This window comes from Grus americana, chromosome 8 (genome assembly GCF_028858705.1).
Source record: "Grus americana isolate bGruAme1 chromosome 8, bGruAme1.mat, whole genome shotgun sequence".
Taxonomy (NCBI): Eukaryota; Metazoa; Chordata; class Aves; order Gruiformes; family Gruidae; genus Grus; species Grus americana.
Genome location: NC_072859.1, coordinates 15,890,394 through 15,904,146, shown reverse-complemented (window position 1 = coordinate 15,904,146; position 13,753 = coordinate 15,890,394). Strand labels below are relative to the sequence as shown.

Genomic DNA, 13,753 nt, shown 5'->3' with positions numbered 1-13,753 from the left:
AGAGTGAGAAGGGGAAGAGTGTTTGCCGCATGTTCAGCAAACCAACTATAGCAGTCTCCCGTGCAGAGGTCACGCAATTGAGGACACCTTTTCCTCGTCTCTCCTAACCCAAGGCTTTTGAGCACATAAAGTGTGTCTGATTCCTCTTCTGATATTTTGTACTTCTTGACATGGCTATGTGGGTTTTTATCTCTGTACGTTAGACTCTCTGAACTTGAATGTTTTCCCCCAGTTTTTGTTATATCACTTGTGTATTCACTTTACAAAATGCCACGCTCTATTGTGTAAGCACTATACTTTGTGATCTTAACAGTTTAGTCTTCATGTCATTGTATATCTTGTTTGTTATTGAATCTGCCTATATTCCATTTAATACACTTTTCCTATTGGTGAAAAAAAAAGCCAGATGTAAAATACAGTGTACGATACTCAAAATACCAATTTTTTTCCTTTGGAGATTTAGTGTAAATTTTATGAAAGGTGCAAAAGCCGTGTACAGTTGTAATCCTTTCAAGAATACAGACTACATCCTCACTAGCAACAAAATACATTCCATAAATTGTCATTACATTTTTTTATCCTATTGTGTACATACATTATAAAAACCTAATGAAAGAATTTAAATGGCAATACTATTTTATGTGGGGATTCATAATACTCCTAGGGCCTAGCTCTGTAATCCTTATTCAGCTGACTAATTCTTACTAATTTCAGTAGAATTACTTGAATAAACAGCACTACTGAGCATTTACACAATACAACACCTTCCACCACAGATCTGAAATGCTTTAAGTAAACACCAGAAAATATTTCCAGCTTATAGAGGTATAAAGCTAAGGTACTTACTTAACCAGTTTGCCAAAGGGTCAATTGCAAACCAATGGCAGAGCTTGGAAGCAAATTTACATTGAGATTCTCTGCGGCACTTCAAAACTGCAGAGGACTTGCAGGTCAAGATGACATAGTGGCTCTATCCATCCATTCTGGAGACCTTGTCATAACAGGGAGCCCTGGAGAACTGAGTTTTGCAGAGGGTTCCCAGGATTGCCCAGCTATTTTGTCTAAAATTTGCTCAGTGCTCTGCTTTTAGCCCCATCCATAACTCAACCTCCATTCTGTCAAGGGTTGCAAAGGGATCTTTAGAGTAGAAAAATAGATGCGTAGCATTTAAATCCTTAACTTACATCATACCAACATTTTTATAAAACCTGGGCAGGATGAGGTTCTCACTTGGGTCTTGTGACAACAGGCTACTGCTTTTACAATATGAACAAACGCAAAAGATTCCAAGAAGAATTTCTTGCTTCGCTGAATTGCTTTAGTATCATGTTAAAAATATAACATCCCTCTTGGTACTCAAAAATTCGATCCCGTGATGCATCCTACATTTGTAACTTCTATTAAAATGTGCAGCAGTTTCAAATACTATCTAAATCTTCAGCTCAAGCCCTAAATTAACAATAAAGCAATGTTCCCATTATCTATAAACAACACACATTTGTTTAACGGAATAATGCATAACCATTGCTTTCCAAGAAGTTGAATAACTGTTATTGTTTATAATAGATGATCATGTTAACACTTTGTTTAATTTGATGCATTTTATTATAAAATTAACTTGGATGCAAGACTGTATGATAAACCATTACGAAAAAACTCAGGGACAGGGAACAAAAGGAGAAGTATCAAATATGAATGTTTTAAGTAGTGCCAAACTTGCATGAAAAAAACCACGATTAAAAAAAATCAAATCATTCCAATAGGTACATTGAACCCCTAAAGCAATTTAGGAATTTGTTTCTTACAGACAATTAATCACATGCAGGCATGCCAGATGAGAACTATTGATTGCCCTTTTCCAAACTAGTGGCATTCAGACAGGAGACAGACAAATGCCCTGAGCAAGAGGAAGCATCTTCCTGCCTCTGTCTAGCATAGCTTTTAATTGTTCTTTACTAATGTGCATGACATTTTGCTGTTAATCTTTGGCAGAGTTCTTGTTCTTTTTTCTTTGAGCTATATATAGGCAAGATATATTTTTCATTACCTTCACTCCAAGATCCTTCATAAGCTCAGCTTCAAAATTCACTACATCATACGGCAATCGGAACTGGGGAATTTCAGACGTACTAAAATAAATAAAAATGCTTGTGAAATACTTCCAGCTATTAGGAAGAAAGGATTTTTTTATGTGTTAAAAATTCAACACTTATAACACACCTTAGTTAATTTTGACCTATATGAATGGAAATGTGCTGAAGCTTGACCATTGGCTTTTATAAATTGTTAGTGACAAAACAGCATTATTCACCCAATGGTAAAAATACAGGCCAGAAAGGCAGTACCTGGAGGCCAATCCTGCCCACACTTGTAGGTTACAATTTATGTTGAAAAGAGCTTCAGCTCCATTCTTTTTGCTCATAAGAATATGCAACACTAAACAAACTTAAGACATCCATTTAACAAAAGATCTCATGGCTACTAAAAGCAAAGATTCTAGCAAACATTCGCTAAAGCTATCCAATACGAAAGAATCAAATTTCCCCCACATTTTTTAAAAAAGTGTTGCATATGCTATTTTGAGCAATGGTATTTAAAACTGTACATACCCTCCTCCATTTCTACTTCATAAATATTTTATGATCTTTCAGGACGGACAAAGACCATCAGCTCTTAGTCTCAAGTCTGCTTCTTGACTTAAAGTTTATTAGCTGGCATTTTCTCCTCCTGGGGAAGATTAGGAATGACATCTTCAAGTTCCCAGAATCACAGATCTGTATGGGAAAACTGCAGTGCCAGTGTAGAATCTCAGTTTACATCTTCTGGTACAGATTTTTATCTCCAATGAAATGACATCTACTTATGCCAGTTCAAAAATCTCTGACATAAAACACATTAGAGATAAACACAGTGAAGTTCTATTTTAGATACTTTTGTTCAATGAAGATAAAAAAATCTGAATATGCAGAAAAGTGTATGTCTCTCCCCAGATATTTCTAAGCTTCAAACGGTCTAATCTGTTTTCAGATTAATTGATCTATAATTTTCATGACAAAGCACTGGCACAAGAGATTCACTGTGGCTTTATTTTACATACTGTTAGTGACCAAACCATCTTTAACATCTAACTTTGATAGGCTAGAAGGATTTTATTTAAGTTGCATCCACTCTAATTATATTGATAAGAAACCGGTGTTCCTCCTTATCTTTTTTAATACTGCCCTTTTTTCACCTTTCCTGAATGGGGTGCAATGAAAAGTGTTCTAAATATCAGATATAATGAACGTGTCATGACAATACAACTTTCATAGGTCATGCTAAGTAAAAAGGTGTCTGAGGCAGAAACTAATGTATCGATATGATTCTGCAACAGAGATTCAATAACGACATCTCATAAAAAAAGGAAAGTTCTATTTTCCAAGCCACCTATATATTTGCTGAAGGACTGTCATTTCCATGACTCTTAGAAGAACCCAGAACAGCACTGGCTGTTATGTCACTGTCAGAATTTGTAAACAATTTTTTGCCCTTATTAAACATTTACTTACAGTTTTGTGGTATGGAGAATACCCACATATACGTACATATCAATGTACAATAGGCATATGTTCATATGCAAATACACACAGTTCTGTGGGGAATTATGCAGGCAAATTTATCATTAAAAGAAGCATTTTATGAAAGTCAACTGGTAGATCAATAATTCCAATAGAATTTCTTTCAGCAGCAGCAGTCAGTCTCTGACTCTGCAATGGAGACAGAGGGGAAGAAGGAAACGGGGCAGAGGTGCAGGAGGGATGCAGCGGATGGGAACAGTGTCCCACAAATTCAACTCTTCCTCAAATCTGATCTAAGTTAGGGGCGCTTGGACAGGTGCTTTGTGTTTCTCAGTGATCCCAAATTATTTTTGTTCAAGGGATACCCCTTTGGCCTACTGAGAGAAATACGTTGGTATGCTGTAAACCAGTGACCTAGCTGGGAGCATGACCAGTGAAGCTCGTTCATGGTCCCTAAGCAAGAGCGTGATCTGCTCATACTCTACTATAAAGCATTAATTTTACACAACTGGTGAAATGTAGGAAAACCTGCCTGTGAATGTGAAAACTTCAGACGTGTTCAGACAACCACAGACTTATACTATGCTTAAATATCACACCACAGGAACTACAATCACTAGCCACCTTTCTTTTGTTGCACTATATTAAAGTTAGCTATGGTAACATGTATGTGAAAGAACATCCTAGTTAAAAACTCTTTAAAAAAGGCAGCACAAACTAAAAAAGGGCACAGGCACTGCCCTTCCAAACAGCTGATTCCAAATACAAAATTAATTTGGTTTTGTTAGCCATTTGCAATAGTTTATGAAGCCTTGAAAACACACCCATCAATAACCTAAACTTGTTAAAAGATGTACTGCAAAGACTTACAAATGCAATAATGGATGATTGCTGCCACAGGCCAGCCTCCCTTCTGTTCCAAGATTGAAATAAAGACAAAGAAATTGATGCCCTTAAACCAGATGTGAAACTTTCTACAATGAATGGAAGTAAAATTTGACCTTGACTGCTGTGCGTTCTTTAAGACTCAAAAGAAAGAAATATGCTTTAAAATGCACCGCTTGACCCTTAAGGATACTAACAGAACAGGCAAAACTTAGTGTAAGGGTTTTTGCAGTAGAACAAACAACAGGCTAAGCTTTATTTTAAATTCAACTTAAAACATGAAGAACTGATGCAACTTAAGATCACATTGCTTCAAATACTCAAGCACTCAGTACGCAACGGCAGCACTGTACTGTGAGCAACTGCAGAAAGTATTGTATTGTATCGCTGAGTCCAACCTGAGCCTAACCTGTCACCAAGTAGAGCGTCATTGTTAGAAACATCTCGTTATTTCTTACTACTTTACAGCAACAAAACTAATTTTAAATCTGGTATTTATGAAAATATGTGGTACTCAACAGGTGAATAGGTATTTCATATGCTAAATTTGCATTCCTCTATGGCAACCAGTTTAAGACAGCTCCCAAGTTAAATGCCTATGTATGAACATCTTGGTAATTAGTTAGAATACTTCTGAACTTCACTGGGAAAAAAATACAAGTAATCAGTTCAACTTCTCCAGCATTGATTCTCTATCTTCCAGAGCACTGAATAAGTATTTGACATTATGGATCAAATTCATTAACAGTGTCAACTCTATTGATTTCAGTGATGCTGCAATGAGAAATACGAGCGCGTCACCCTTCTTTCTGTTTCTTTTCACTTTGTAAACACTTTAATGTGAGTACATCTTCAACATGTAAAATTTAATTCTAATTTGAATAGGTTGGTATCCACTGGTCAGTTTCTGAAACATTTTATCTTACACTTAGGTATTCCAACAAACTTATAAGATATGATCTCTGGCACTGTTACAGTCATAAGATCTTCTAGTGTAGAGGACACAACATCATGCAAATAGCAGCCAAGTGTTTACCATACAGGAAAACTGCAAACGTACCTTCCTTTTGCTGAATGTTGAGAATTGTAGGGGGTTTATTTCACTCTTATGGTTTACTAAAGCTGCAAGTCTAGGCGTACATCATGGATTTATTCACTGTCACCTCTATTGGCATAAGGTAGTTCATGAGACTGATCAGCCTGTAGTTCCCCACGCCTTCTTTTTTTCCCTTTTTAAAAATGGGGTTATGTTTCCCCTTTTCCAGTCAGTGGGAAATTCAGACTGCCACAACTTCTCAAATATGACAGACAGGGGCTTTGTCACTTCATCTGCCAGTTCCCTCAGGACCTATAGATGCATCTCATCAGGTCGCATGGACTTCTGCACCTTCACGTTCTTTAAGACAGTCTTGAACCTGATCTTCTCCTACAGTGGGCAGTTCTTCTCTCTCCTAGTCCCTGCCTTTGCCTTCTGTGACTTGGGTGGTGTAGCTAGAGCACTCGCCAGTGAAGACTGAGGCAAAAAAGTTGTTGCGTACCTCAGCCTTCTCCATATTCCAGGTAACCAGGTCTCCCATTTCCCTCTGGACAGGGCCCACATTTTCCCTAGTCTTCCTTTTATCACTGACGTACCTATAAAGGCTTTTCTTGTTGTCCTTGACATCCCTGGCTGCTTCAACAATTTCCCTGTATTCCTCCCAAGCTACCTGTCCTTGCTTCCATGCTCTGTAGGCTTCCTTTCTGTGTTTGAGTTTGTCCAGGAGCTCGTTGTTCATCCATGCAGGCCTCTTGGCATTTTTGCCTCACTTTGTTGGGATGCATCACTCCTGAGCTTGGAGGAGGTGATCCTTGAATACTAACCAGCTTTCTTGGGGCCCTGTTCCCTGCAGGGCTTTGTCCCATGGTACTCTACTAAGCAGATCCCTGAAGAGGCCAAAGTCTGCTCTCCTGAAGTCCAGGGTAGTGAGCTTGCTGTGTACCCTCTTCGCTGCCCTAAGGATCTGGAACTCCATCATTTCATAGCCATTGCAGCCAAGGCTGCCCTTGAGCTGCACATTCCCACCAGCCCCTCCTAGTTGGTGAGAACAAGTTCCAGCATGGCACCTCTCCTCATTGGCTCCTCTGTCACTTGGAGAAGGAAGTTATAACCAACACAATCCCAGAATCTCCTGGATTGCTTATGCCCTGCTGTGTTGTCCCTCCAACAGATATCGGGGTGGCTGAAGTCTCCCATGAGGACCAGGGCTTCTGAACGTGAGGCTGCTCCTATCTGTCTATAGAGGGCCTCATCCGCTCAGTCTTCCTGGTCTGGTGGCCCGTAGCAGACTCCCACTATAGTGTCCCGTGTCCCTGCCCTCCCTTTAATCTTGACCCATAAGCTCTTGGTTGGCTCCTCATCCATCCCCAAGCAGAAGTCCATGCACTCCAGCTGGTCATTGACACTGAGGGTGACTTTTCCTCCTTGTCTCCCCTGCCTGTCCTTCATAAAGAGCCTGTATCCTTCCATTCCAACACTCCAGTCATAGGAGCCATCCCACTACTTCTCCATGATGCAAATAGGATTACAGCCCTGCAGGCATGTGCGCGTCTCTAACTCCTATCGTTTATTCCCCATGCTACGTGCATTTGCAGAGGCATTTAAGTTGGGCCCCGATGAAGCTGACTGACTGGCTGGAGTGGCTGGAATTCCTTTGTGCTGCACTTCGGGTGCTCTCCTGCTGACCTGTGATCCTTCCGCCTCTGGGCATCTATTGCTGGCACTGACATCAAACTGGTAGGAGTGAGATGGATTGAGGTTCCCCTCCTCCAGCAACTATAGTTTAAAGCCCTCTTCAGGAGATAGCCGTGAGATTTTCAGTTAAACCTTGCCTGTAACTGTACCTATTTTAACTTGAATGATGAACTATTTAAATAAAAAATAAGTTTTCCAGATCTGAAATTTTCTACTCTCTTCCTTTGGTAAAGGTAGAGGGATCATGTATAAACTGTTTGCACGATATTTTTTACTATGCTTTCTACAAGCATTGGAAAGAGTGCTCTGTTACTGTTTTTTACCTTAAGCCACCAACGTACTCCTGCTTTTCAAATATGGTGATGTTTGAATAGCCCAATCGAGCTAAAAAGGAAGCACAACTTAAACTTGCAGGTCCTGCACCAAGAAGAGCTATCTTCACATGATAGGCTTCAGGCATATCTTCTGGAGCAGGTAAGGAAGGGTTTCTGATCTGAGGAATATTCATAGCTTTGAACACCTGAAAAGAAATACATTCCACAGGTTACATATGTTACATTCCATCCTTAAATTTTATTATGAATAACATGATGGAAGCTTCTGCTAGTACTGTCACATATCATTGATGTATTATTGAGGATTGCATCATAACATTATAGGGATTCCCAAATGACATGATGCATGCATTTGTGAGGGATGTTGTAGTTGCAGGGTTTGGTCCTTCTATGGTTCTTTTTGTCTTAAAAATGTCTGAAGTCAGATCTTTCACCACTGTAAAGTTTACAGAGAAGATAGAACCAGAGTGCCAGTAACAGAATAGTAACACAAAGTCAACCAGATGGCAGACAATGTCTGTAACACCAAAAATTTCCTTCCAAACAACGTTCAGACTATTGTTACTACTAGAAAAGTATTTCTGTGAATAACACAAAGGATTGAAATGCCAGTGAAGAGGCTTTGCTTCTTCAAGAGACATCTTGTGTGATCCTGAATAAATCACTGATGGCTTGACTTTTTAGAGGTGGCAGGTAACCAGCCTTAGGAGGTTTTGAAACTTTTTTTAGGAAGTGCCCCTAGTCTTCAGTGCTATATTTTCAAAGGTAACCCATGCTTTAAATGTGTTGGTCATCTGTTTCAGATGTTCTCCACTTTTTAATCAGGTGTCCAAAAGTTCTAGGCATACCTGAAAGTTAGATTGTTCTCCCTATGCCTCAATTCTTTACCTGTAAAATGGTGATGATCTGCTCCATTCTATCTTGACTACTAAAAGTACTTTGGGACAGTCTCTGACCACTATTACATATTTATACACAACGCAGCACAATGGGCTCCTAGCCTAGTTGCAATGTCACACAGTTTATTTCAGATTTGCATTAAATCACTTGTTTGGTCAGACACACAGGTAAGAGACTAAGGAAGAAATATTCTAAGAAATATTCTGCTGTGGGAGAAATATTCTGCTAAGGCAGAAATATTCACTGAGCTAGACTTCAATGTCCTCTGCATTTACATACATTGGAGGGAAAGGAATGGAGTCTCTATCTTGTACAACCTATAAATGGAAAGAATAGACCCACAGTCCTTGCAGGCTGCTAAAGATTATGAGCACGGAAGAGCATAGTTACATCTTCATTTTATTTTAGGCATTAGGGGGGAAATATTTAACCCAAGGAGTATATCTTTGCAGAAGCAGAATATTATACCAAAAGGATGCAAGAGCTCATTGCATTCGTATTCTCAGTCATATCACAAACACTTCAAGACTGCACCTCAAAAACTACCAGAAGATAACATTGTTCCCCATCTGTTTCAATGCAGAACTGTATTCCATAAGTACTAACTAGTCCTCTGAAATACATACATTGTAATTTGTCTTAATAAATATATTTAAGCTATTCAACAAGTTTACGAGCAGTTTTTACTTTCCTTAGAACTCAAGAAGCAAAGGTTTTCCAAGTTAAACTTTGGCAATTCCACTTGTGAATAGAATTTTTCATTTAAATTTTGAATCAATGTTCATTTTATTCATGCACACTTGAGCACTCATGCTAGGTAAACCAATGATTAGTTCCTTCCCCCTCTAAAATTTCTGTGTCAAATTTCCCCAGTCTTTGTAAATTGACATAGCATTTTAACAAACTGCAAGAAGCAAGAGACAGATAATTGTTTTAAAAAAAGAATCATTTAAACCTGACAATTCATACAATATGGGAAGGTTTAATGTGGTTATTAATGGATTTCACAGGCTGAAAAGCTTATATTGTACTGTGAAACTAGACTGTGATAACCAAAATGCAATAGGATATTTCTAAAATGTCTGCTTTGTTACATTCACACAGAAATGGCTTGAATGATACCAAATTTCCATTAAAGTCTCATGCAGTTGTTTTTGAAAGCTACTCAGTAATACAGATCATATAACTTGCATATTTAAAGTGTATATTGAACACTATGAATATGCATATGTTTAATAAATTTATCACTAAATTTACTTTGTTGTTAACATAATTATTGTTACATTTATTATTGAATAGTCGTATCCATCAACTAAATGTTATACTAAAGTGCTGCACTACTGCAGTGCAGTGTTAAGCTTCAGAAACCAAGCACTCATGCAGGAAATCCTAGTAGTTCAGGCTGAATGGTCAACTTTAATTCTGCCTATTTGCAAATAGGGTGAAACTGTCTTTATGCAGCACAGCCAGCTTGTGCGGCGATATCTTGCCATCTGGAATTCAGTGGCAGTTTTGCATATTAAGGCTGGCAGGGTAACTGTGTGAAAATAGCAAACTGCTTCAGTGCATTTCAAAAGATTTTCACTCACCTCATGGTGAAGTTTCCCTACACTGTAATTCACCTAATTAAATATCAATGAATTCTTCTGTACAAATCCTTTGGTGTGCAGAGACGACTACCTTGCAAGCAAGTGTTCGATGCCACATTACATGCAACTGTCCTCTCCGATTTTCATCTGCTCAGACCGTGGTCAGGATGCAAGTAAAGTTTAATACTACTGCCTTTCCTGTCCACCTGCCCTTCAAAAAGATGATCTCATTTTCGTTTGGATGGAGTTTTTCTTTTGATTTGCAGTGCTTTTTAACCAAGACCCATTCGGGAAAATGAGACCCAATAATGAATTTTAAAGCTGAATCTCTCACCCATCATCCCCATGTCTGCCTTTCCCTCTGGCGCTGTCTCATCCACAAACAACAGAGATTAGATAGATTATCAATAGACATTAATAACACTGGGCATTTATTCTTTAACTTTTTACCAAATACTATACAATCATCATTACTTCACCATCCAGGGCCTATTCAAACTAAACCCACACAGGTTCCGTCCACTTTTTATGCTTCATGTCCATTACGGTCCATAGAACGGATATCCCCGTTTATAAAAAAGATTAGGGAGACTTTGTCCTCAAGTGAGAGGCAACTGGAGCAAACCAAAACAGCCAATCTATTCTGCTAAAGTTCCAACAGCTGAAACAAATTGTCTCTTGATTCAGACATTTATAACATATTACAGTTTCCCTTTTTGCATGACTTCAACGTGTAAAGGTGTGAGTGCGCTTGCTCAATGTTCTCTCCAGTGTGAAATAAGGCGGGGGGGGGGGGAAGGGGTCTCTCTTGTTTGTTTGAAATCTCTCTATTTCCCTTGTAAATCAAACCTCCTTTCACTGCAGTGGGGTTGGTTCTTGTTCCAAACCATTCAATGTACTCAAAGAGCATAGTTCCAGGCACTGCATGCAAACACAAATTTGTATTAAGGTTCCACAATATTTCCTGCTTAAGCAAACTACAGTGGTTTCAATTGCTGAGCAGCTGATTCAAGTTTAATTTTCCTGGAAAGTTTTAGCCAACCCACTTTAGCTGTTTTTCAGAATGCAGACAGGGAAAAGCTTATTGTTCTCCTTCCTCATGTAATATAATTCTGGTTCTTTTCTTCACCACGTGACTCTAGTATTAGCATGTTTTGATAAAAAGATGTGACATTTGCAGAGAGTGGCAGGTGACTCAGAGAAATGCTTTTTGCTAACCTGACGAAAATTGTTTTATGGCATAGTAAGCATGATTTAAATGACTCTAAAACATTTAAAATCATTAGAGCAGGTTAAAACTGTTATTCAGAATCATTATCTCAATTCTTATATAAATGAAAGTAACTTACTTCAGTCACTTTTGAGTTTTCTGATCAGAATTTTTCTAAGAGGACTATACTGTAGATACCCTTCTCCACCTATTTGCAGACTTCAAATATGGTCAGACAGTTTTACCCTAATTCATCTTTATTTAAAATTCTCTTTGGACTACGACAAAGAATGCGTTAAATAAAACAGTAAATAGACTGAAAGTTTAACCTCAATGCTAAAATGTAAAGAAGCCTTTGCCTAATCCTATGAAACAAGATAGGCTCCTAAAAAGCATATTTGGTAGTCTCCGAGACATATAGGGAAGGTCACATTTCTTAAGTAAAAAGTACATCTGTTCAATCTCTCATCTTCATCACAAAACCTTCATCAACAGAAAAAGGCTGAAATACAAAAAAAAATGGGGAAAATGGAAGGAGCAGTGGGAAAATTTAATCTTTTAGTAACATAAGTTTTGACTTCATAACTAAATCCTTTATATTCTTGAGGCATAATGCTTGCTTCCATGCTTAAAAGGCTTTAGAAGTAAGTTTGTCAGTCAGGTTTGCCGTTAAATATCCTTCACTAAGATGATGAGATACCAAACAGCTTCTGATGCAGACATTAGCATCGAGCTGCTATTTATGTTAGTGTGAAACATATTAGTATATTCTGAATTGTTATCAGATTTTGCTAGTGCACAAAAAGAAAAATACAGGCAATGAAATCAGTAACATTTAGGACTGATTGTATTAGTTTCACACTTTCCCACTGGTTTCCATGGATATTTATCTGTAGGCTGGTTTACATTAATATGGGGCAGTTGAATATTTAAAGCAGAAAATAATATTCTGCAGATTTTAATAGAAAATGAAGCAAACTGCATGCTCAGTAATCTTCCTGAAGTAGTCAAATTACATGATCACACAATTAATTTCATTTGATAGCAGTGGATAGCACAGGATGTACAGGAAGTGATTTTTCCACAAACATGAGCTAGTTATGAAAACTTGTTGATCCTCCCCCAACAAGTTAACAGCTATAATTGAAATACTGCAAATTTTTATGCAAGTAAGTGAGCGTTGACAAAACTAGCACCTAAAGCATCTCATTAAAGACTTTTCGAACCTACATAACAGCTATACATTAATATTATCCCAGCCCCAAGAAAACCCACGGATCTGAAACATTGCAGAGTCCATACCTCAACATTTCATGAATCCCACTACTAAAAAGGACATAGCAACATTCATGTAAATGCCTTAAAAAAAACAAAGAACATTTAATGCCTGTAAAACATGCTGTTGAGAAGTTTATGTAACTTGTCCAAATATCAGCAAGTCTTTCGGCATTGACCTGAGAAATCAGAAGTCCTCAGATTCATCCCCTGAACTATCATAGAAGGCTACACCATCCCCTTCAGACAAGCATAAAATTTTATAATTGATTATTATAGATTTCAACATGACTTAAAAAGAGAAAAAAAGATGTGTTAAAATAAAAACTAATACTGAAAAAGAGTTTTCTTTCTGTTCGTCCCGCTGTCTTGGCTCCCGGAACAATCCTCCTCTGCTGATGCAGCACGCCCACCCGAGCTGGCGACAGTGAGGGGCCCAGGCAGACATCCCAAGGCTGTCCAACCACAGGAGCTGCAGCTCCAGGAGAACCACCTTCCCCCCGCACCGTGTTAAGACTGATCAGAGCTGTCAATATGAAACTAAAAGAGGGACCCCGAGCCCAAGGGCACAGCGCACCTCTCCGTGGCAATCCCTCGGGGCAGCCGTTGCTCGCTTGCACGCGGTGGGCTGGGGGAGAAGGGACATTCAGCACTCAGAGCAGGACCCCCAGCACGGCCCACCTCCCAGGCCAGGCGCTCTGCTGAGATGCCCCTAGGTTAACAGCAGGCAAGCTCATACAATACATATTTAGGAAAAAAAACCATATCGAGTTTCCTTTTCCAATTTCCTTTTGCTGCAACAGCAGCCAGAATATATCTCCATAGAGGAACAAATCACCAGAACTGTAGCTGGCACAAGAGTCACAGTACTAAATGATCTAGTATTTAAATCTACTATGCAGTGATTAAAATAAAAAGCATTTTCTATGTAGCTTGTGCTGCTCCATTCAAAATGATTAACTAGAAACACAGAAGACCCTTTAGATTCAGTAACATCTATCCAGAAAGGTAAGATTTTGAGGGCTCCTTACTAATACTACAACAGACAACATAATAGATCATGCTTCTTTTTTTACTGCAAGCTTACAAACTTATACTTGAGTAACCAGTAATTTTAGTTTATTTTGTGAGACTGACAGTCATATAGCTCATGCCTGTGTGTATTGTCACTGCAGTCTCACTATATTTTCACTGAACTTGTGTTCCAAATCCAGAGATGTTTCCTGATTTTAAAGTACTTGAGCAAAGGAGACAAAGACATTAATATAATT

General features: G+C 38.5%; 1 protein-coding gene across 3 annotated transcripts in view; it reads right to left on the bottom strand.

Moving 5' to 3' along the window:
* Positions 1 to 13,753, bottom strand: part of DPYD (dihydropyrimidine dehydrogenase) — a 360,787-nt gene that overhangs the window by 233,725 nt on the left and 113,309 nt on the right. For all 3 annotated transcript variants that reach the window (XM_054833661.1, XM_054833664.1, XM_054833663.1), the window contains exons 6-7: positions 7,497 to 7,693; positions 2,048 to 2,129 (exon numbers count right to left, since the gene is read on the bottom strand). In XM_054833661.1, the coding sequence (XP_054689636.1) occupies positions 2,048 to 2,129; positions 7,497 to 7,693 (279 nt within the window). The remainder of the gene's footprint in view (positions 1 to 2,047; positions 2,130 to 7,496; positions 7,694 to 13,753) is intronic.